The following is a 22,608-nucleotide window of genomic DNA, read 5'->3' as shown; positions in this document are numbered from 1 at the left end:
AGTGAGTTGAGTTTAACACCGCTACAGTTATATCGCGGCACAGGAAAATTTATCAAAGGTGGCATTTGTATTTAAGTAAATTAAAGGTGGTGCACAAGTATTGTAACCTGTTTACATAGAAGATATCGAGACGAAAATATCAACCCAGAGTTGGTTGGTTTAACACCGCACTCAGCAATATTCCAGCTATATGACAGTGGTCTGTAAATAATCGAGTCTGGACCAGACAATCCAGTGATTGATATCATGAGCATCGATCTATGCAATTGGGATTGATGACATGCATCAACCAAGTCAACGAGCCTGACGACACGATCCCGTTAGTCGCCTATTACGACAAGCATAGTCACCTTTTACGACAAGCATGGGTTGCTGAAGACCTATTCTACCGCGGATCTTCACAGGTCTTAACCCAGAGATTTTTGTAACCGTTACAAATAATTGTCTCGACACAGTGAATTTGGACAATTATTTATAATGGTCGTTAACATACCCCCACTCAAAGAAATCCATGATTAATACTGAAAGAGCATCTACTTTCATTCATGATCAGAACAACAAACTGGAAGGTTTATCAACAAAGGCGCCAAAGTTCATTTTCACAGACTGTACTTTCTGTAAGTCGAACAGTGTTCTTCCTAATTATTGTCAGTATGTTGACTGCCCTGCAAGATGTCACGGGAATGTGAAGGATGCCTACAAATTGTTCATTAAAACCCTCATTGGGACATTGGATCATAATGTGATCAGTTTCATTCCAACATACAGACAAAGGCTTTAGAGTAAAATCTGTCAGATCATGGACAACGGATTTGCTGGATCAGTTAAGGGTGTTTTGATTGTACAACAGAGGAAGTGTTACAGGCATCAAGTGCTGACCTAGATGAACTGGCTGATGTAATCACTGATTGCTAAATGTTTTGTTCGAGTAGCCGGATAAATGAATCAAAGTGTATTCGAACAACAAGCCCTGAGTATGAAAAGAGCTTAAGTCCCTGCTCAATGAAAAGAATCAGCTTTCTGTACAGGCAACGGATAACCAACCATTCGCCAATGACTTGAACTCGCTGATACTTATGGCTTTTCCTCAAAAGTTGAAAATAAGATTCAGTCCTTTGAGCAGGATCATAAACTTATCCATTTCTAATTATGATGCTCTTGGATCTTTTAGCTCACTAAACATACACAAGGGATTTGGCATGGAGAATTTCTAAGGTAAAAGAATGCAGTGAGCAGCTGTGAGTCACATTTCAAAATCTTTCAAGCTTCATTACACTTCCATCACATCTTTCATGGAAAGGTTCTACCATTGTACCTGACCCTAAAAGGCAACACCCAACTGTATACAATGACTATCTCCTTGAGGCTTTAACAGCAACAGTGAGTGAGCTTTCAGCAATATTCCAGCAATATCACAGCAGGGGGACACTAGAAATGGGCTTCACACATTGTACCCATGTGGGGAATCGAACCCGGGTCTTCAGCGTGACGAGGAAACACTTTAACCACTGGGCTACCCGACCGACCCTTAACTTGAATAGCTATGAAATGCCTTGCACATGTTATCAAAAGATTGTTATTTTCCAAGTCCAGTCCTTTGCAATACCGTATATGACCGCGGATAAGCCGACCCCGTAGATAAGCCAAGGTGTTAACTTGACCATTGAAATACGAAAGAAAATGTTATGACCCGCAGATAAGCCGAACCAGGAAGTGAAAGGCAAAAAACACGGCGAAGTCGGACTGCAAGACCTGTGCCGGTACTCGCAGATATTCAATAATATAAGATGAAAAAAATAATTATATTGAAAAAGTCATTATTATTTCTAATAAAGATTTAACAAACCAGTCATCCACTTTCATAATGTGGATAGCTGTTTCTCTTGTCTTTTTTTAATCTCATTATGACCGTTTTTTGTTGCCATCAACAACGTAGCGCCATTTTGTGAATCGGTGTATATAGAATTATGAACCCGTGAGTAAATGTACCAATAAATGTTGGTGTCGTCTTTTCTTTCCTCCAATTTCTAACTTGCCTCTCGTTAATATAAAACTGTCGTGCAGCCGCACTGTTGTTTGTCGACTCAGCAACAGCTGTATCCCATGGATAAGCCGACCCCTCCAAAGAATATTTTTTCTGGTCCTCAAAATTCGGCTTATCCGCGGTCATATACGGTATGCATTTATAGACCCAACAGAGGTGTCAAGGACGCAACACAGACTGTCCTGCATAAATTTTATAGCCATCTAGATAACGGCATATTGATTGTAAGAATATTGTTCGGCAGTTTTTCATCCGCTTTCATTACCACACAGCCTCGATTACTTCTGCAAAATTTTAATAATATGGGTGTAAACTCAAATATTGCCAAATGGGTCAAATCTTTTATTGTCAGGCCACAGTTAGTCACCGTTAACGGCACCTGCATATCACTTGCTTGCACGTCAGGAGCACCCCAAGGTGGTGTCATCCTGTCCATTTTATATATTTTGTACACCAATGACTGTATCAGTCGTTTTGTTACCACGGTAATTGCTTCACTGTAAAATTGCAGATAAGCTGCACTTGCAGGTCTTATCCAGATTCAGAACTAGAGACTGGAAATGAAATTTCTAATGTTATATCTTGGTGTAAGGATAATTATCTGCTTTTAAATGACAGGAAAACAAAGGAAATGGTCATAGATTGCAGAAACGATAACTCATGTTTTAATACAATTATCACTGATACTGAGGCAATAGAAGTTGTAGGCTAGCATAAGTATCTGACATGGGATGCAAATACATACCGTATTCGATGTAATAAGCCCACGCTCTAATAAGCGCCCACGGAGATATCTGCTAATATATTGGCCAGTGAACAATCCCAATTAGCACCCGTTCCGATTGATCAATGTACACAAGACTTTTTTTATTCGTGTATAATAGCACTCGTGTGTCATATGCACCCTTAAATAAGGGCAAATACATTCTGGAAAAATAATCTGTTGTGTATAATATGCACAGACTTATCTTTTGTATAATTTCAGGCTGTCAGCATAAACCACAAATTTACGATCTTTTTTCACCAAAGTTATATTCGAATAAGAGCCCCCTATTTCTAATTTTGAGAGCGCCCTGGGCGCCTATTACGTTGAATCTGGTATAAACAAAAGGTCAACAGAGGTGATATTTCCTTAGTGGTTAAGACATTTTCAAATTGATGCTAGCATCATGTCAATGACATTTATTTTAAGTATTCTGACTTTTAAATTCACTAGCTGGTTTTGAAACCTGTCTGTTCGCAACAAAAAGAAACGGATCAAAATCTGTAACACAGCGAATAGAATCATTGCCATCTCCTTCCAAGATATCGACAGTATTTAGGAACACGGATAATTAATAAAGCAAATAAAATATTAAGCGATGTCTCGCATCTTTACATTCAGAGTATCACTATTTCCTTCTGGACACCGACCTTGATCGCCGATGTTGAGAACAAACATCACCCGGAATTCATTCATACGAGCCAGAACCAGCTTTTATAATAAGTTTTGTGATTAATAGTTGTTGAGCATTGCTCCCACACCTAATGTCGGGGGCATGGGTGGCCCAGTCATCTCAGGCGCCGCGATTCGCTGTGCAGAGTTGCGTACCTTGGACACGCCAGAAACCTATGATTGTGGGTTTGAATCCCGCTTTGCCCCGATTATGTTTCTAGGTTTGTCAGCACCATACCCGTGCTCGTGGGTTTCACCAAAGTGGTAAACGTCTGAGACCTGCATCACTTCGGGCTTTCCTCCCACATTAAGCTGACACACCGCGATATAACTGGAATACTGTAAAAGCAGTGTTAAACCCAACTCACACAATTAATGTTAATTACGATTGTGATGTTCTTATTAAGCTTTGTATGTGTGTCTATCAATAAGCTGAGATCTTTGGCTGATGTCACCCAAATTTCCTTGGGGATAATGAAGTGTTATCTCCCCACCCTATCTTATTGGCCAATCGCCATCTTGTAATATGCTTTCCATTTGTCAATAGAGGGGTGTAGGGGATCTGACTCCATGAATGTGCTTGTTCATGAGACTATATGAGACTCACCAAGGACCAAGATAAAGTGACCATGAGTTTCTCCAGTTTACCTATGCAAAATCACAAGCTTCAAGCCATATTTTATTTTGTAGTAAAAAATACAAATTCTACGCTTGCTCCTTGTCGGCACCAGGGTCTGGTAACACAAAGCGATCCTAGTTCTAAGGTGATCATAACTCCCCTACTTAAGTGAGTGAGTTGGGTTTAACGCCGCTTTTAACAATATTCCAGTTATATCACGTGTCAGCTTAATGTGGGAGGAAAGCCCGAAGTGATGCAGGCCTCAGATGTTTACCACGTCGGTGAAACCCACGCGCACGGGTATGGTGCTGACAAACCAAGAAACATAATCGGGGCGAACAGGCATTCGAACCCACAATCATAGGTTTCGGGTGTGCCCAAGGGACGCAACTCTGCACAGCGAATCGCGGCGCCTTAGACGACTGGGCCACCCGTGCCCCCCTCCCCTACTTAAATGTGGAACGGGGCCCAGGAACTCATATCAACCATGCAACTATGACTCTAGACCGCCTCCGTGGTCTTGTGGTAGAGCGTCCGCCCGGAGAGCGGAAGGTCCGGGGTTCGATCCCAGGCCGCGTCATACCAAAAGACGTTAAAAGATGGTACTTGTTGTTACCCTGTCTGGTGCTCGGCATTGAGGGGCTAAAACAAGGACTGGTCGGCTCGGAGTCAGTATACTGTGTCTCAGTGGGGTATTCATGTTAAACTGCGGCATGGTATCTCAGTGAGCTAGCACTATAAATCGGCATCAGTCCGGACTAGTACAAGCAGCCACACAAACACACACACGTACATGCACGTCGCTATATAAGTGCAATAATCTTGGACGTGACGTTAAACCCCATTTCACCTCACCTCACCTCACCTCACTATGACTCTAACCATGTTAGAGGGTAGGCAATGCCTCTGCCCAATAACTTTCCACAGCTAACTCAGACCACCTTTTCACAGATCACAGGTAATTTTCCCACCCATTTTACAATCATGGATAATTATTGAGTACATTAGATAGAGATGAGAAATAATTCTTATCAATCCAAGCAATACGTCAGTGATCAATCTGATGGCGACCATATCAATATCAAGTTTATGTTTTCACATCTTTAAACTTGGACTGTATCTCATATTATTGACAACTTGTCAGAAAGACCAAGCCTCGGAGGTTTCTTGATATTTTTAGGCAACTGTCACCAAATGTACTACATGGTATTCCCAGTTTCGACACAAAAAATGATAATGAATATAATTACAATTCACAAGAAATAAAAACCACATTTCACAGAAAACGTGTCATTTATTTGCAAATTCAAGATAAAAGACTGATCAGAAGAAACGTATCACAGCTAATGGGTAATATGTAATATGGAATCATGGCAAATTAAAACATCCAATAACATATAACGAAATAGGTATACCCTAACCACATGGTACACTAATATAGGAGTGAGTGAGTGAGTGATTTTGATTTTACGCTGCTTTTAGCAATATTCCAGCAATATCACGGCGGGGGACACCAGAAATGGGCTTCACACATTGTACCCATGTCGGGAATCGAACCCGGGTCTTCGGCGCGATGAGCAAACGCTTTAACCATTAGGCTACCTGACCGCCCCACTAATATAGGAACATGGAAAACAAAGCTCACCTGTTCCTTTCCGCAGATCCTGTAGCTGGGACTCCCTGACGGCCAAGATGGCGGCGATGACGATGAGAGAGATGGCCAGGAGGATGAGGAGGACGATGAGGACCTTCTCCAGGGTGGTCTTCCTCTGCCACAGCGTCAGACCCCCCTTGAACACGATCCCCGGATGGAAGTCAACGGCAGGGGGCGTACCCCCATTCGATATCGTGTCATCGTCATCAAAGTTTGTACGCTTGTAGCGTTGGCCAGACATCTGAAACATAATACAATGGATGATAATTTCTCATAAGCTATCTCATATTCAATAGTTGGCTTAACACCCCTTTGAACAGAATTTTAGTTAACAAGAGTCATCAGAAATATGACATATCCCCCCGGCAGCTGTCTGTAAAGTAACCACTAGTAAATGTGCAATTCTGTATGTAATGATTCAGGAGTTGAATGTTCTTTAAGAAGCAAACATTGTTTACCCACTGAATGGTTTTTGAATTCTGGCCCGGAAACGAACCCGTTCCCCAATGGAGTCTAGGTCCAACTTCTTTCCATAAAAATTGTAAAAAATAAAAATTTGTAAACAAAATATATCAAAAGGCACCACTTCAGTAAGTGCCTGATAGATTTGCCAAGTTTCGATCAAATAGACTGAATGGTTTTGGAATTCTGCCCCGGAAAAGGAAATGATTACGGACAGACAGACTGGCTGATCAACAATGCAATCAACAATCATTCTCAACTCCCTGTGAAGTATACAACCCAAGCTGCCTGTAAGTCACTAGAAGGTTAACAACCACATTGCTATCTCATCCTACCTGGTACCCACTCACTGCTGGGTGAACAGAGGCACATTCCGAACAAAGCCACCTGCCCAAGGAGACGCCACCTGTGTTACATGTGCTTCAGTGTGGGGCAGCGCTGATGGGGACGTTTGGGGGCATTCAGGGAAAGGTGGGGGTGGGATTCTTCTGTTTTTGCATGAAAACACAGTACAACTTTGAAACAGAAAGTCCTACACCTGGAAGCACCTCAATAATACAGTTATTAGTAATTAAACTTCTGGTTTAATGACCTTGACCTTCAATGTCAGCCATGAACTGGCTTGAGATCATATGTATATAAAGATATTGGGGGGCAGTCAGGGTAGCCTAGTGGTTAAAGCTTTCGCTCATCACGCCGAAGACCCGGGTTCGATTCCTGACATGGGTACAATGTGTGAAGCCCATTTCTGGTGTCCCCCGCCGTGATATTGCTGGAATATTGCTAAAAGCGGCGTAAAACCATACTCACTCACTCAAGATATTGAGGTCACATTCGGACCGTCTACTTCACTCAGCATGACCTTGACCTTCAACATCATTCTATCACAAATTACGTGTTATCAAGTCTCCATATCTTTCTGCCAATACTTTCTGAATGAAACTATTTGCAAGTCATTTCGTGAGTGAATGACCTTGAAAGTGACCCTGATATTTGAGTGAGTATTGTTTTATGACGCTTTTAGCCAGATTCCAGCAATATCATGACTGGGAAACCAGAAACAGGGTTTACACATGTGACAGGTATTGAGTTCATTATTGGGAGTCTGTCATAAATGATCTGAAAACATGCAGATTTTTCATGAAGTAATCAGAAATTTCATTAAATTTCAACCATGGTTCATGAATTGACCTCCAATAACCTCACATGGGTAACATCCACCCAAAATTGCCATCCAGCCCCAGCCTTAGAAAAATGTATACGAAGTTTCAATAAAAATGCCTCTCACAAATACAAAAGTTATCAAGTACACAAGCATAGGTCATACTGAGTGACCTTGACCTACAATGTCACGCAGATATTTCATGTCATAAAAAGATTCAACAAATTACTTTCACAAATACAAGTACACAAGCTTTTTGGATACCTAAATCATACTGACTGACCTTGACCTGCAATGTCAAATATTTTATGTCATAAAATTTCCCTAGTCTCTAACATCTGTCAAAAACTTGCGATTGAAAAAAACAATTGCTTCAGCGGTTCCGGGGTAGAATAGGTCTTCAGCAACCCATGCTTGCCGTAAAAGGTGAATATGCTTGTCGTAAAAGGTGACTAACAGGATCGGGTGGTCAGACTCGCTGACTCGGTTGATACATGTCATGGATCCCAATTGCACGGATCGATGCTCATGATGTCAATCACTGGATTGTCTGGTCCAGACTTGATTATTTACAGACCGCCATCATATAGCTGGAATATTGCTGAGTGTGGCGTTAAACAACAAACAAAGAAAGAAACAAACAAAGCTTCAGCAGCAGAGCCAAAAAACAGGCAAACACATTGAGCAGTTACCCCCTCCCCTTACAGTGGGCATCTGAATTACTCCATCTTTGCAGCTAACGCAATTGTAATGCAGTTGTAATGCAATTCATGACTAAAATTAAAAAACGACAAGAAAATGTTTTAATCGACAAAGAAACTAGAAACCTCATCGGAAAACTCATCACCAGTTTGACCACTGACGGGTAACGTCCAGTCATCCGATTCACCACATAATACTTAGTAACATGCGTTTCATCCAATTGCAATTTCCCCTTCAAAAGGTTCAGTGGTCCTTTAGAACTTCGTAATCCTGCAAGGCTTGCTCCGTTTCTTGTAGGTTGACAACTTGGGCTCGATGTGATCGATCATCGTTGGATCTCATTTGACCTATCTTCCATGTTCGATAGCACTGATGTGCCTTGTTTTGCCCGTGTGCCCCGTGGCTCGTATTGATTCCTCTATCTATTGCATAGAGCCACGGACCACATGAAATGGATGTTAACTAATTTGACTGCAGCTCTGCATGTCACAAAGACTGGATCACACTGTATAAATTTCACGGCTTGTGGGTTTTTTACTAACAAATTATCTTGAGTAGTTTGACGTGTGGGATTTAGATTTGATAATTAACTAATGGATTTGACATACGGTAACTACTTGTTGTTTGAATTGTTTGTTGTGGAACGTTTATGGTCCTAGGTCAGTTCCGCAGAGATTTAGATTTTAGATGTCAAAGAGGTGTGTGTGTGTGTGTGTGTGTGTGTGTGTGTGTGTGTGTGTGTGTGTGTGTGTGTGTGTGTGTGTGCGTGTGTGCGTGTGTGTGTATGCGTGTGTGTATGCGTGTGCGTGTGTGTGTGGCTTGGATGATTTTGGTGTGTGTGTAGCATGGATGATTTTGGTGTGTGTGTTTGTGTTGCTTGGATGAATTTTGTGTGTATGTGTTTTTGTGTGTGTCTTGGATGATTGGTTTGTGGGTGTGTGTGTATGTGTGTGTGTATGCGTGTGTGTGTGTGTATGCGTGTGTGTGGGTGTGTGTGTGTGTGGCTCGGATGATTTTGGTGTGTGTGTTTGTGTTTGTGTCTTGAATGATTGGTTTGTGTGTATGTGTTTGTGTATGTGTGTGTGTGTGTGTGTGTGCGTGTGCGTTTGTGTGTGTGTGTGTGTGTGTGTTTGTGTGCGTGCGTGCGTGTGTGTTTGTGTGTGAGTGTGTGTGTGTGGTCTAAGTGCTAAAATCTCTGAGGAACAGGACCCAATTCCACAAAGTGATCTTAGTGCTAAGATGATCATTATACTCACTATATATAGCACTAAGAAAGCCTTAGTCCAAGGTCCAAGCAATCATTGTGGTTTAACTACTCTAACTCCCTTACTCCAACAAAGACTTACAATAGTCTTAGCACACAGGGCCCAGTTCATGAAGTTATGAATCACTATCAAATATTGACGAAACCAGGAGTTGGTGAAAAGGTGAGAATATCCTGCCCCACCAGTGGCACCATCACAAACACATGAAAAGGCAAGTCAATTGTTCGCCTGAAAAAAGATGGGAACACATGGTACAATTAAATGAAGGAATTGCATCGGACATCATGTTTGTCACTGATGCTTTCAATACAGAAATGTCTTCCATAAAACATTTTGAAAGGTTTACTAAGGCCTGGAACGTTCCTGGGCAAGAACTGTAGCATTGATCGAGCCACTTATTAGTGAGAGTCATATGACGCTCTTTGAAATCTTCATAGGAAGAGTGAGTGAGTGAGTGAGTATGGTTTTACGCCGCTTTTAGCAATATTCCAGCAATATCACGGCGGGGAACACCAGAAATGGGCTTCACACATTGTACCCATGTCGGTAATCGGACCCGGGTCTTCGGCGTGATGAGCGAAAGCTTTAACCACCAGGCTACCCGACCGCCCCTTCATAGGAAGAACACTGTACCTCAGACGTTGTGTAATCTAGACACCAAAGGCTGGAGCTGATGGAATATTGCTCTACATAAAGGGAAAGTTGACTACTGGAAAAGTGAAGTCATCCCTCTTGTCACACAGCCTTGTGGCTAGTTTTATGTCACTCTGAACCTTTATGAGTGAGTGAGAATTGTTTTACGCCGCTTTTAGCAATATTCCAGCAATATCACGGCGGGGGACACCAGAAATGGGCTTCACATATTGTACCAATGTCGGGAATCGAACCCGGGTCTTTGGCGTGACGAGCGAACGCTTTAACCACTAGGCTACCCGACCGCCCCCTGAACCTTTATGCCTAGATCTTAATATGAAACACTGAGAAGAGTGAGTGAGTATGGTTTTACGCCGGTTTTAGCAATATTCCAGCAATATCATGGCGGGGGACACTAGAAATGGGCTTCACACATTGTACACATGTCGGGAATCGAACCCGGGTATTAGGCGTGACGAGAGAACGCTTTAACCACTAGGCTACCAGACCGCCCCTCATTGAGAAGAACTGGCCCTGGTCTCAGTATCCAACTAGTAACACATTATGCAGACATGAGATATCGCCTGACACGACAACTTGACCCTTGATATGCCTGCGGGAACAATGTGTGGGTATCGATTATCAACTGCCCCATATAACATACATAAGAGTGTCTGTTATTTCTGCTGGCCATTGGCAGACAGTTGACACCTCATCCTGTGTGGCTTTCTTCCCTGTGGGGTTTCCGGAGCAGGACACGTTCCCAGTAGGCGATGCTTGTTTTCCTGCAGAGTTTGAGGCAGAACAGGTTCTCAGTAATTACCATGCTTATATCCCAGTTAGTAGTTTTTGGCCCAGAACAGTTTCTTGGTACAGCATGCTTGCTTTATCATAGGGAATTTCGGGCAGAACAGTTTTCCAGTACATGATCATTGTTTTGGGGCTGAATAGATCCCAATCGCACCATACTTGTTTCCCTGTATCGATTTGTGGTGAGGAAATATCCACAGTACTACATGTTTGTTTCCCTATGGGAACTGAATAGCACCCCAGCAACCTGGGATTACATTGACCAGGTGGTCAAGATCAGTTATCATAAAAAGGCTGCATCATATTGCTGGAATATGTCAAACAACGACAAACAAAACCCATAAACTACTACTACTACTACTACTACTTCCACTACTACCACTACTACCACTACTACCACTACTACCACTACTACTACTACTACTACTACTACTACTACACATCAACATCATCAACACTCATTGTCTTTTCTTGTCCCTTGTTAAACAGTGACATGATATCTTAGTGGACTAAATGAGCTTACGTCTGGACATGTACAAGCAACCACACGCAAGTGTATGTGTAAATGATTAATGTTACCGGGTCAAAAAGTTAGGATAGAAAATTCACAAGGGAAAAAATTCCAGTGTTGGTAAGAAACTGGCTGTGGAAATGATGAGTGAGTGAGTGAGTGAGTGAGTGAGTGAGTGAGTGAGTGAGTTGGGTTTAACGCCGCTTTTAACAATATTCCAGTTATATAGCGGCGTGTCAGCTTAATGTCGGAGGAAAGCCCAAAGTCACGCAGGTCTCAGATGTTTACCACTTCGGTGAAACCCACGAGCACAGGTATGGTGCTGACAAACCTAGAAACATAATCGAGGCGAACCGGGATTCGAACCCACAATCATAGGTTTCTGGCGTGCCCAAGGGACGCAACTCTGCACAGCAAATCGCGGCGCCTTAGACGACTGGGCCACCCGTGCCCCCTCCTGCTACATATGCACATCGCTACGTTAGTGAAATAATCTTAAACACGACCTTAAATCTTATTTCACATCACCTGTTATCAACCATAATTGATTCCACTGATCAAGGTATGTGCGGACGAGTTTAATATTAGCTACTTGAGGGAATTTGTCAGGGAAATAGAAGATATATACCATTATGTAATTAAGAGCTAAACCTTCGAAGCTACTTTCAGATCAATGACCAAAAGAATTTTTTCAATTACACCAAAAAATCTCCAACACGCACGTAAATTGAAAGAACCAAAATAATGTTCTTAGTTTCAAAGGAGATATAGTGTTATTAGTCAACTGAGCATAAAGGAACAGATACTATTTCCGATCTGTCCCAGGAAAAGACCTTTGATTATCTTACAACTCGTATACAAGCTTTTATCCTGAAAGGTTTTCCCAATAATATTAAGAATTTGGTCCAAAACTATTAGAAAAAAATCAACGTAGATTTAGCATCTAAATATTACGACAGACAGAGAAGATCCCCAAAGTGTCTTTTGAAACACGGCGACTTCACAAGAAGTCTTCAACTTTTATCGACAAGTGTTGATATATTTGATATCAAAAGACAAAAAGTGAGATTTTTATCCCAAATTATTCTTGTCTTGAGTGTAAACAGAACAGGTAACCTGTCAGCTTCAGTGGCAGAGAGTTTAGTGTTGTCATTTGATTGTGATGTCATGGAATGTAAAGCACTGTGGTGCAATGTCATCTCCAGGGCCCACTTGCACAATGCGATCTTAGCGCTAAGACGATCATAAGCCTATGTTAAAGTGTGGGAGTTATAATCATCTTAGCGCTAAGATCGCTTTGTGTAAGTGGGCCCTGGAGATATCACTTGATCTCATCCAAGTGTTATCTCCTGTGGAAACCAGTTTTCGATGATAAATAGACAATCACACCTGAGTGTCTTTTGATATTAGATATATCAACACATGTCAATAAAAGTTTAAGGTTCCGAGGTTCAGATGATTCTTCCAACATTTTCAGTTTGTAAACAGTATTAACCTGTGTGTCTTGAGTGCTAAAAGTACAGCTAACTTATTTTAAACTTCAGTGACAGAGAGATTAGTGATGTCATTTGATTGTGACGTCATGGTAACCAATGACATCACAATGGTCTGCAAAGTTAAGTCATGCAATTTCATCGATATCTCCTGTGAGTGAGTGAGTGAGTGAGTGAGTGAGTGAGTGAGGTTTTATGCCGCTTTTAGCAATATTCCAGCAATATCACGGCGGGGGACACCAGAAATGGGCTTCACACATTGTACCCATGTGGGCATGGGAGTTACGATCACCTTAGCGCTAAGATCGCTTTGTACAACAGCACAAAGATCATTAATGTTAAGGTTAATCCCTTGTGGGGATTCTGGGTTAGATAAGATCCCAAACAACTTATTCTGGTAGTAAGGGGTAACTTAATGGTTCAGGTGGTCACGGCGGTGACTTGGTTGATAGCATGTAATAGTTCCCTGACAGCTGCTCATAACATCAATCATCGGATTGTCATTCCAGACATGATTATTTACAGATCATCCACCAGGAATATTACCGAGTGCAGCATTAAACAACAAACAAACAAAATATCAACGTCAGTCTGGTTACCATACCTTTTTTCCAAAATAACACGCACTGAGGATGCTGCACTAGTTGCTTTACAGAACTGTAATTTCTCCACATAAAAAAAGCTAGATGAGGAAGGACAGCAGCATGTTGCTAGCCATGAGTTGGCACACAGTGAGGAGAGACTCTTCGACAGGCCCAATCAATACTCTCTAGTTCTCAGGGCATGGGGACCTGAACAGGCTGTGTCCTTCCTTCCACTGCCTGACAAGATGTAATTGGGTGGAGCGAGAGGCGACATTTTTATGACAATAACTTGGCTAAAAATATCAGTGGATGACACTCTATACAGGACCTCATCTAGGTCATCTCTGTTGTTCTAATTGAGTACTGATGGAGCTGGATGCATGATGAGGGCCAGGTTATGGGGTTGATCAGCCCTGATCAGTCGTGACTAGGGACCAACTAGTGGATATTTTTAGAAGGCCTGGCATGTTTTTAAAAAAATCATTTGTTACAGAAAATGCATAAAAATATAATATTGCCACATGTTTTAGAAAAACCAACACACGCACACACACAAATTGTTGATTGGATATGCTAGATTTCCTGAAAAAAGTTTGTTGGAAAGAAATAATTGTTAAACTCCTTTCAGAGATCTATTACTGCATTGTGCATATTATTGTATTTTCATTGTGCCCATTGTTGTATTTTCATTGTGCCTATTGTTGTACTTTCATCGGCCTATTGTTGTATTTTCTTTGTGCCTATTGTTGTATTTACATTGTGTCTCTTGTTGTCTTTTAATTGTGCCTACTGTTGCATTTTCATTGTGCCTATTGTTGTATTTACATTGTGTCTCTTGTTGTCTTTTAATTGTGCCTACTGTTGCATTTTCATTGTGCCTATTGTTGTATTTACATCGTGCCTATTTTTGTCTTTTCATTGTGCCTACTTTTGCATTTTCATTGTGTCTACTGTTGCATTTTCATTGTGCCTATTGTTGTATTTACATCGTGCCTATTGTCGTATTTTCATTGTGCCTTTTGTTGTATATTATTGCGCCCATAGATGTACTTTCATTGTGCACATTGATGTATTTTCATTTGGCCTGTTGTTGTATTTTCATTTGGCCTGTTGTATTTTCATTGTGCCTATTGTATTTTCATTGTGCCTATTGCTGTATTTTCATTGTGCCTATTGTTGTATTTTCATTGTGCTTATTGTTGTATTTTATTGTGCCTATTATTGTATTTCCATTGTGCCTATTGTTGTCTTTTATTTGTGCCTATTGTTGAATGTCCATTGTGCCTATTTTTGTATTTTCTTCCATTGACGTGAAAGGACAAGAGCAAACAGTGACATTTACTTTTCATATTTTGTTTTTCGTCATAAATTATTTATAATCATACTCAGGGTGAGAGGGGTGGGAGGTGAATTCTGACATGTTCGAGAATTAGAATCATGATAAGGTGTACCAAACAATACAGATGAGATCAATATAATCGGCACGGTGACTTTGACCACAAGCAATTGATTCGTGGTTCCAGGGTTATCTGCAAAGTAATACAAATATTGTCGGATATAGGGGGATGAAATGATAAAATTTATCAACAATTTTTATGGTCTACCTGAAAAAAGGCTACAAAATAGAGTGAGTTGTGTTTAATGCCCCTTTTAGTCGTATCTCAGTTATATCTCTGAGTGTCAACTTCTGGTTAGTCTGTCTTACAGACCCTGATACAAATATATCAACTACAGCCCATGCAAGTCTATAATGTTTGGCAAGTCTAGATTACTGCAGTATAAAATGAAGAGTCTCTGGGCTCCTTTTTATTAAGATAATTAACAACTATTCATTTTCTGTACAATATGTTCATTTCAGAGACTAGATGTTAGTCCAGCCTATCGTGTGAGGATTGCTCAAAAGAAACTGGTCTTTAACCTGAATACTTTGGTGAAACTTACGAGAATGGGTATTGTTTCAGATAATCAATGATCATAATGAGGGTGAATTTGGGATTTGAATCCATAATCAAAGGCTATGAAATGGAGGTCTATATATCAGCAACTGCACTGTCAGATACAACCTAGGTAAGCAGATATACAATATTCACTTCCACTTCTGTTTTTATGAGGGATTTGACAATTTTCAAAAAGAACTTGATTTGGCTAGTTCCTCACACTTCACAAAAAAACCTTATGAAGACATAATCAGTATGACATGTTTAAATAACAAGAGCCATTATAATACCTCTATGTTCGATGATGTGTTCTGATTGGTCCACGTGATCTTGATAAAATACTGTGTACCCTGCCACCATGGAGGGGAATAAATTTCTCAGTGGGGAAAATAAATCTCTTATACCCCAACACTGACAAATCAGGCTACGCATGCATTTCTGAGAGACAGAATAAATCCCTCATACCCCGCTTCAAAGCAAAAAGCCGCACACTTTTTCCGAGTCAATGGAAATCACACGACATAGCACAGGTTAACCTCAGCTCAATCGAAAAGATGTTTTCTATCAATATTGAATTTGTTTGAATTCTTATACAATATCATATTAAAATATGTTGGTAAGACAAATTCGTTGTAGCAGGATCACTTAGGGTACATGGGATTTTATGCATCCTTTGTTAGGTTACAGCCAGGTTATCACTGTGGGTTATCACTGGGTCAAAACTAGGCTATAGCTGGGTTATCACTAGGATACTACTCAGTTATCACTGAGCTAAGATTGGGTAATAATAAGCTAGGTTATCACTGAGCTACAGCTGGGTTATCACTAGGATACTATTCAGTTATCACTGAGCTAAGACTGGGTTATAGCTGGGTTATCACTGAGCTACAGCTGGGTTATCACTAGGATAATATTCAGTTATCACTGAGCTAAGACTGGGTTATTATAAGTTGGGTTATCACTGAGCTACAGCTGGGTTATCACTAGGATACTACTCAGTTATCACTGAGCTAAGATTGGGTTATTATAAGCTAGGTTATCACTGAGCTACAGCTGGGTTATCACTAGGATACTATTCAGTTATCACTGAGCTAAGACTGGGTTATAGCTGGGTTATCACTGAGCTACAGCTGGGTTATCACTAGGATAATATTCAGTTATCACTGAGCTAAGACTGGGTTATTATAAGCTGGGTTATCACTGAGCTACAGCTGGGATATCACTAGGATACTACTCAGTTATCACTGAGCTAAGATTGGGTTATAGCTGGGTTATCACTGAGCTACAGCTGGGTTATCACTAGGATAATATGCAGTTATCACTGAGCTAAGACTGGGTTATAGCTGGGTTATCACTGAGCTAAGACTGGGTTATCACTAGGATACTACTCAGTTATCACTGAGCTAAGATTGGGTTATAGCTGGGTTATCACTGAGCTACAGCTGGGTTATCACTAGGATAATATTCAGTTATCACTGAGCTAAGACTGGGTTATAGCTGGGTTATCACTGAGCTAAGACTGGGTTATCACTAGGATACTACTCAGTTATCACTGAGCTAAGACTGGGTTATAGCTGGGTTATCACTGAGCTAAGACTGGGTTATCACTGGGTAACTAAGAGTTATCACTGTATTCATATGTTTAATATTGGTAGAAAAGTTCTGAGTCTAATGAGACTGTGGTGGTTGGATGGTACAATGATGCATTGGTGGATTGCAATATTTTTCCTCCCGATACAAGTATCGATCACTGTGAGTCGTACTTTGAGTAGAAAATATCGATTCTTTCTTTAAATGTTTACTTTAATGGCTGTTACATATTTTTTCATCCATTCTCGACTGGAAAGTAAAACCTCACAATAGGTTTTAATGCCTATAGAAAGAAGTCTCTTACTTAATAGCGATCCCAATGAATAGGTTTATTACATCAGATCTTAGTTCTCGCTATCGCTAAACAAAGATCTGAGGACATCCCATTACGGGTCACGTCAGAACAACCTTTCATCCGACCAATCAAAGCGTCGCTTACCAGATCATGAAAGTGACAGTCGGAATGTGTTTTCTTATCATGCAACCTTAAAAACGTAAACACGGTGTATTCCAAACGACAGTTACGGCTCATACGACTGATTTCGTCAAAATTATCATCTACCTCTCTCTTCCATGTGATAAACATTTGAACGGATGAGGCGTTGCACAGCACGTTGGATTCACTGCCATACAATCGCAACCGTATATTAGACATTCCGGAATATTTGTTTGTTCAGTTTTCAAAATGTTAATCGAGAACTGTGTCAACATATTTTTCAAACGTAATCTGAAATGTCTCGCCATGTTGAAACGAGTGCCGTAAAGCCGTAAAGCTTGAGAAAGCTTGAGAAAGCTTGAGAAAGCTGCTTTCTAATTGGCTGATGTCGACTTCTTGTAAGTAATTTCAGTGGTTGGTCAAAGTTCGCGAAAGGTCGTTCTGACGTGACCCGTAAAGTCCTCAGATCTTTGTTTAGCAGCAGCGAGAACTTAGATATGATTTTAATGAGATTGGGCCACAGAATCTGATGATGTGACCACAATGCTGAAGAGCAGGTGAAAGACGAACTAATGAGGTTTTCAGGCTCCATTATGTCCAGGATGCCTTTAGCACAGCTCACAAATACAACCACAAAATGTAATCAATTTTACATATTTTTTTATCTAAATGCTGAAGTCACAACAAAGGAATGGTCCTTTGTGCTTCATGAAACTTGTACATGAACTGTGACAATAATTAGAAACGAAAAAAAACGTACATGTTATTTCAGAACTGACTTCAATATATTTACGGAGTTATAAGCATGACAGCTGGTGTGGACATTGTGCGTAAATCTGCTGTACCTCCGTAAACACAAAAGGACACTGACGTCAGTTATTATAAATAAGCAAGTCAACAATACCTTCACAGAGTGCTTATGTAATCATTAACAGAAAATTGTAGACATTATAAAATCAGTGACAACATTCAACGAAAGATTCAACACAAGCCCCGCCCACTCTGCTATCAGCCTTCCAGTTGACAAGTTCCTCCTGTGGAGATGTTTTTGAGTGAGTAAGTATGTTTTATGCTGCACTAAGCACTAAATCATGTCAATTCACTCCCAGCAATGGCTGACTGTTTTGAGTGTGAGATTGTTGGCACTTTCACAAATATCAACTTCCTTCCTGTAGGGGGCCGTCAGGTAGCCTAGTAGTTAAAGCGTTCTGCTTGTCACGAAGACCTGGTTTGATTCCCGACATGGGTACAATGTGTGAAGTCAATTTCACGTGTCCCCTGCCATGATATTCTGCACACCCATTGGTACTTTGAAATCCAGGCATGATGAAATACACTTTTCAATGATATGAATACTTTTCGAAGCTAACTTCCTGCTTCTGTCACATGTCAGGGGTGTCGATATAACATTAATAACCTAGCTCCATTTTCAGGGATGGTAACGTGATAATTGAACTCAGTAACACAAGGCGCAAAGAATTTAACGCACCCTTTTGGTTGTAAGCGACACAAAGTTAACAACGCTTTGAAACTCGATCGATAACAATCTGGAGTAGCGATTTTGACATATCTAGACTAATTTTATTTATATTCCAACACTTTTCAAGTACTGTCAATAAGATTCCAGCAAGCACTTTCCAGCACTTGAACGGCAGAATTTCAGGCTACATGACCAGCTTATGCACATTGTCAACTTGGACAAATTTATGAGACCACTGTGTAGCTTGATTTCTTCTGGGGCATTTTGATTTTCATATCAGCATGGACCTGGTGCAAGCTAAATCAAGGATAAAAAACCCCATAAAATTGAAAACAGATGCACCAAGTCCGATGTGATGAACAAAAGTATGCAAGTTTGAATCATTAAAACTAATTGAGTTGTAGCATGCATGTTTGATCTTGTTTGTTTGTTTGTTTGTTGCTTAACACCGCACTCAGCAATATTCCATGAATGTGTGTAAATAATTGAGTCTGGACCAGACAATCCAGTGATTGACATCATGAGCAATTGGGATCGATGAGATGCATCAACCAGGTCAACGAGTCTGACCACCCCCTCTTACGATAAGCATGGTCGCCTTTTACGGCAAACATGGGTTGCTGAAGACCTATTCTACCTCACATCTTCCCGAGGTGCATGTTTGATATAAAAGATATTTCTATTTTGATAAGAAACACAATCAAACTTCAGACTGTCAGTGTCCGGTTTTTTTCACCAAAAGTCTCATTTCAAACAGAAATCACCATAATATGTAATTAGTGCAGGGATTCAGAAGATGAAACATGTTCATTAACATTCTTCAAAGCCTGCAACTTCTAGCAAGTCTGTACACGTCATGTATGTAAGAGTGGTCAACCCAGGTCCCCCATTTTCAGACTGCCAAATTATTCCCCAGGAAATATATAGACCCAGGTAAAATCGAGGGCCTAGATTTTCGAAACGATCATAGTCCTGAAATTATAGTAAAGTTATCGTAAGGAAATCGTAGGCTATCGTAGCCTATTTTCGAAACTATCGTAGCACTGAGATATGGTAAGATTGTCATAAATCTAAGATAGCCGCATACCTGTCGTAAGTTTATTTTATCTTCATCCAAGATGGCGGCATACTTTGCTATAGATATTTGACATATCATTTTGTTAAACTGTGTGATTCAAATTGACACTTCGAAAACACGAAGAACGCATCAAGGATTTCACGTAAAATCCAGTATCCTGAACAATCAAGGGAGACCACTGCAGAAGAGGAATTTAGTTTTAGTTCACTCTTCTCCGGAAGACCAATGATCACACCTTCGACCACTAATTTGTCTGGTCCAAAAAAAGAAGTTCAGCTTGCAGAGATTGACATACATAATGGGGGACAACAAACGCCATGGCAGAAAGCTATCAGATTAGCAACTGATCCCATTTACCTCAGCTCTGCACTTCATGTCCACAAATGCCTACTGTCCTGTCTCTGTTTGATCGATGATGAGGCAGCAAGTGAACTACAGCAGGGGGGTCTAAGCGTGATGTAGATGTAATTCAAAGAGGAGGAGGATTATCATACATGGAGAAAGGTGTGACAACTTGATTAAAGGTGAGTTTCACGTTCTTTTGATAACAAAAGAGAAAGCACAAGCCCCCTGCTGAGACACATCCAGGGGCAAGTCGAGCTTAATACATTTGAAGATATTCTATTTTGGGTGATGCCTATTATTATGAATTATTTTCCATCTCTACTTTGAGTTGCAGTTAATGAAATATTTCTTCAAAGGTTTAGCTGGCTCCTTCATTTAATTTAAAGAGTGAGTGAGTGAGTATGGTTTTACACTGCTTTTAGCAATATTCCAGCAATATCATGGCGGGGGACACAAAAAATGGGCTTCACACATTGTACCCATGTCAGGAATCGAACCTGGGTCTTCGGCGTGATGAGTGAACGCTTTAACCACAAGGCTACCCGACCAGATAATTTGCTAGTACTTAATTTGGCGATAAAGAAACTATTCTTTCTATAAAAAATAAAAATGAATACAGCTGCATACATATTCTTGCTTTGTGAGAGAGAAATATGTGTTGTCCTAATTAGGATACCCCAAAATTACATCTCTCAAAATCAGAAATAGGGGCTCTTATTATTATATAATTTTGGTGAAGAAAAAAGAGATGAAAGATTGTAAATTTCGTGGTATATGCTGACAGCCTGAAATGATACAAAAGAAAAGTCTGTGCGTATTATACATGACAGATTTATTTTCCAGAACTTAATTGCCCATAATTAAGGGTGCATATAACAAACGTGTGCGAATAATACACAAATAAATAAGTCTTGTGTACATTGATCGGAAGGGGTGCTAATTGGGATTGTTCACTAGCCAATATATTAGCAAATATCGTGGTGGGCACTTATTAGAGAGTGGCACTTATTACCTCGAATACGGTAGGCGCAAAATCTTTGCAAATGAGACCCATCAAGATCTGGGGTAGAATAGGTCTTCAGCAACCCATGCTTGCTGTAAAAGGTGACTATGCTTGTCGTAAGAGGCGACTACGAAATCGGGTGGTTAGGCTTGCTGACTTGGTTGATGCATGTCATCGATCTCAGTTGCGTGGATTGATGCTCATGATATTAATCACTGGATAGTCTGGTCCAGATTTGATTATTCACACACCGCTGTCATATAGATGGAATATTGCTGAGTGTGGCGTTAAACAACAACAAACTAAACCATTGCCAATGAAACAATTATGAGCATTTATAGGTATCGGACCTCCATTAGATTATTATGAGATGAGAATAAACAGACAGGCAGGGTTTGAAGCTGACCTCAAGTTGTTGGTTGTCATGCCGACCAGCAGACAGAAATATCTGCCGGTCCTGTTGGATCTCTAGTGAGTGACCAAAGGTATACATGATGATAATCAATACAAGATGAAAACAAAGTACCAATCTGGGTTGTTTATGTTGCTGATTGAGCTGAGAGATTCCGGCTTCCAATCTGAGAAATAATCAACCGTGCCCCAAAATAACAATGCCTGCTGGACCACCATTCCGTCAATGACACTGCTCCCTGAGAAAATTTACTGGGGCCCATATACAAACAGGTGAATGAGTTGGATTTTAAGCCTCTTTTCCAAGCGATATCACAAGAGGTGAAGTCAAATGGGGTTTAATGTTGCGTTCAAGAATATTGCACTGATACAGTGACGTGCACGCACGCACGTGTGTGTGTGTGAGAGTGTGAGTGTGTGTGAGTGAGTGTGTGTGAGAGAGTGTGAGTGTGTTGTGAGTGTATGTGTGAGAGTGTGAGTGTGTGTGAGAGTGTGTGTGAGAGTGTGTGTGAGTGAGTGTGTATGTGTCTGTTTTTGTGTGTGTGTGTGTGTTTGTGTACGTGTGTGTGTGTGTTTGTGTACGTGTGTGTGTGTGTGTGTACGTGTGTGTGTTTGTGTACGTGTGTGTGTGTACGTGTGTGTGTGTGTGTGTGTGTGTGTGTGTCTGTGTGTGTGTGTTTGTGTGTGTTTGTGTACGTGTGTGTACGTGTGTGTGTGTGCATGTGTGTGTGTGTGTGTGTGTACGTGTGTGTGTGTGTACGTGTGTGTGTACGTGTGTGTGTGTGTACGTGTGCGTGTGTGTGTGTGTGTGTGTGTGTGTGTGTAGCCCTATGGCATGTGGGGTGCAGGGTCTAAGCCATCATTGTGGTTTAACTATTGTAACTCCCTTACTCCAACAAGGGTGATACTGAGATACCATGCCGCAATTTAACAAGAATACCCCGCTCAGACACA

The 22,608-nt window shown here is 40.8% G+C and overlaps 1 protein-coding gene across 5 annotated transcripts in view; it reads right to left on the bottom strand.

The window, feature by feature from the left end:
* The window catches only part of LOC124137668 (endothelin-converting enzyme homolog), a 117,440-nt gene that overhangs the window by 33,705 nt on the left and 61,127 nt on the right, over positions 1–22,608 (bottom strand). For 4 of the 5 annotated variants that reach the window (XM_048391636.1, XM_048391633.1, XM_048391635.1 and 1 more), the window contains exon 2: positions 5,744–5,993. In XM_048391636.1, coding sequence (XP_048247593.1) covers positions 5,744–5,993 — 250 coding nt within the window. Of the gene's footprint in view, positions 1–5,743; positions 5,994–13,394; positions 13,707–22,608 lie in introns of those variants that run through there. The other variant, XM_048391637.1, reaches the window with a different exon arrangement.

Source organism: Haliotis rufescens, unplaced genomic scaffold (assembly GCF_023055435.1).
Source record: "Haliotis rufescens isolate VD_foot unplaced genomic scaffold, xgHalRufe1.0.p SCAF_94, whole genome shotgun sequence".
Classification (NCBI taxonomy): Eukaryota; Metazoa; Mollusca; class Gastropoda; order Lepetellida; family Haliotidae; genus Haliotis; species Haliotis rufescens.
This window is presented reverse-complemented; position numbering and strand designations above follow the sequence as displayed.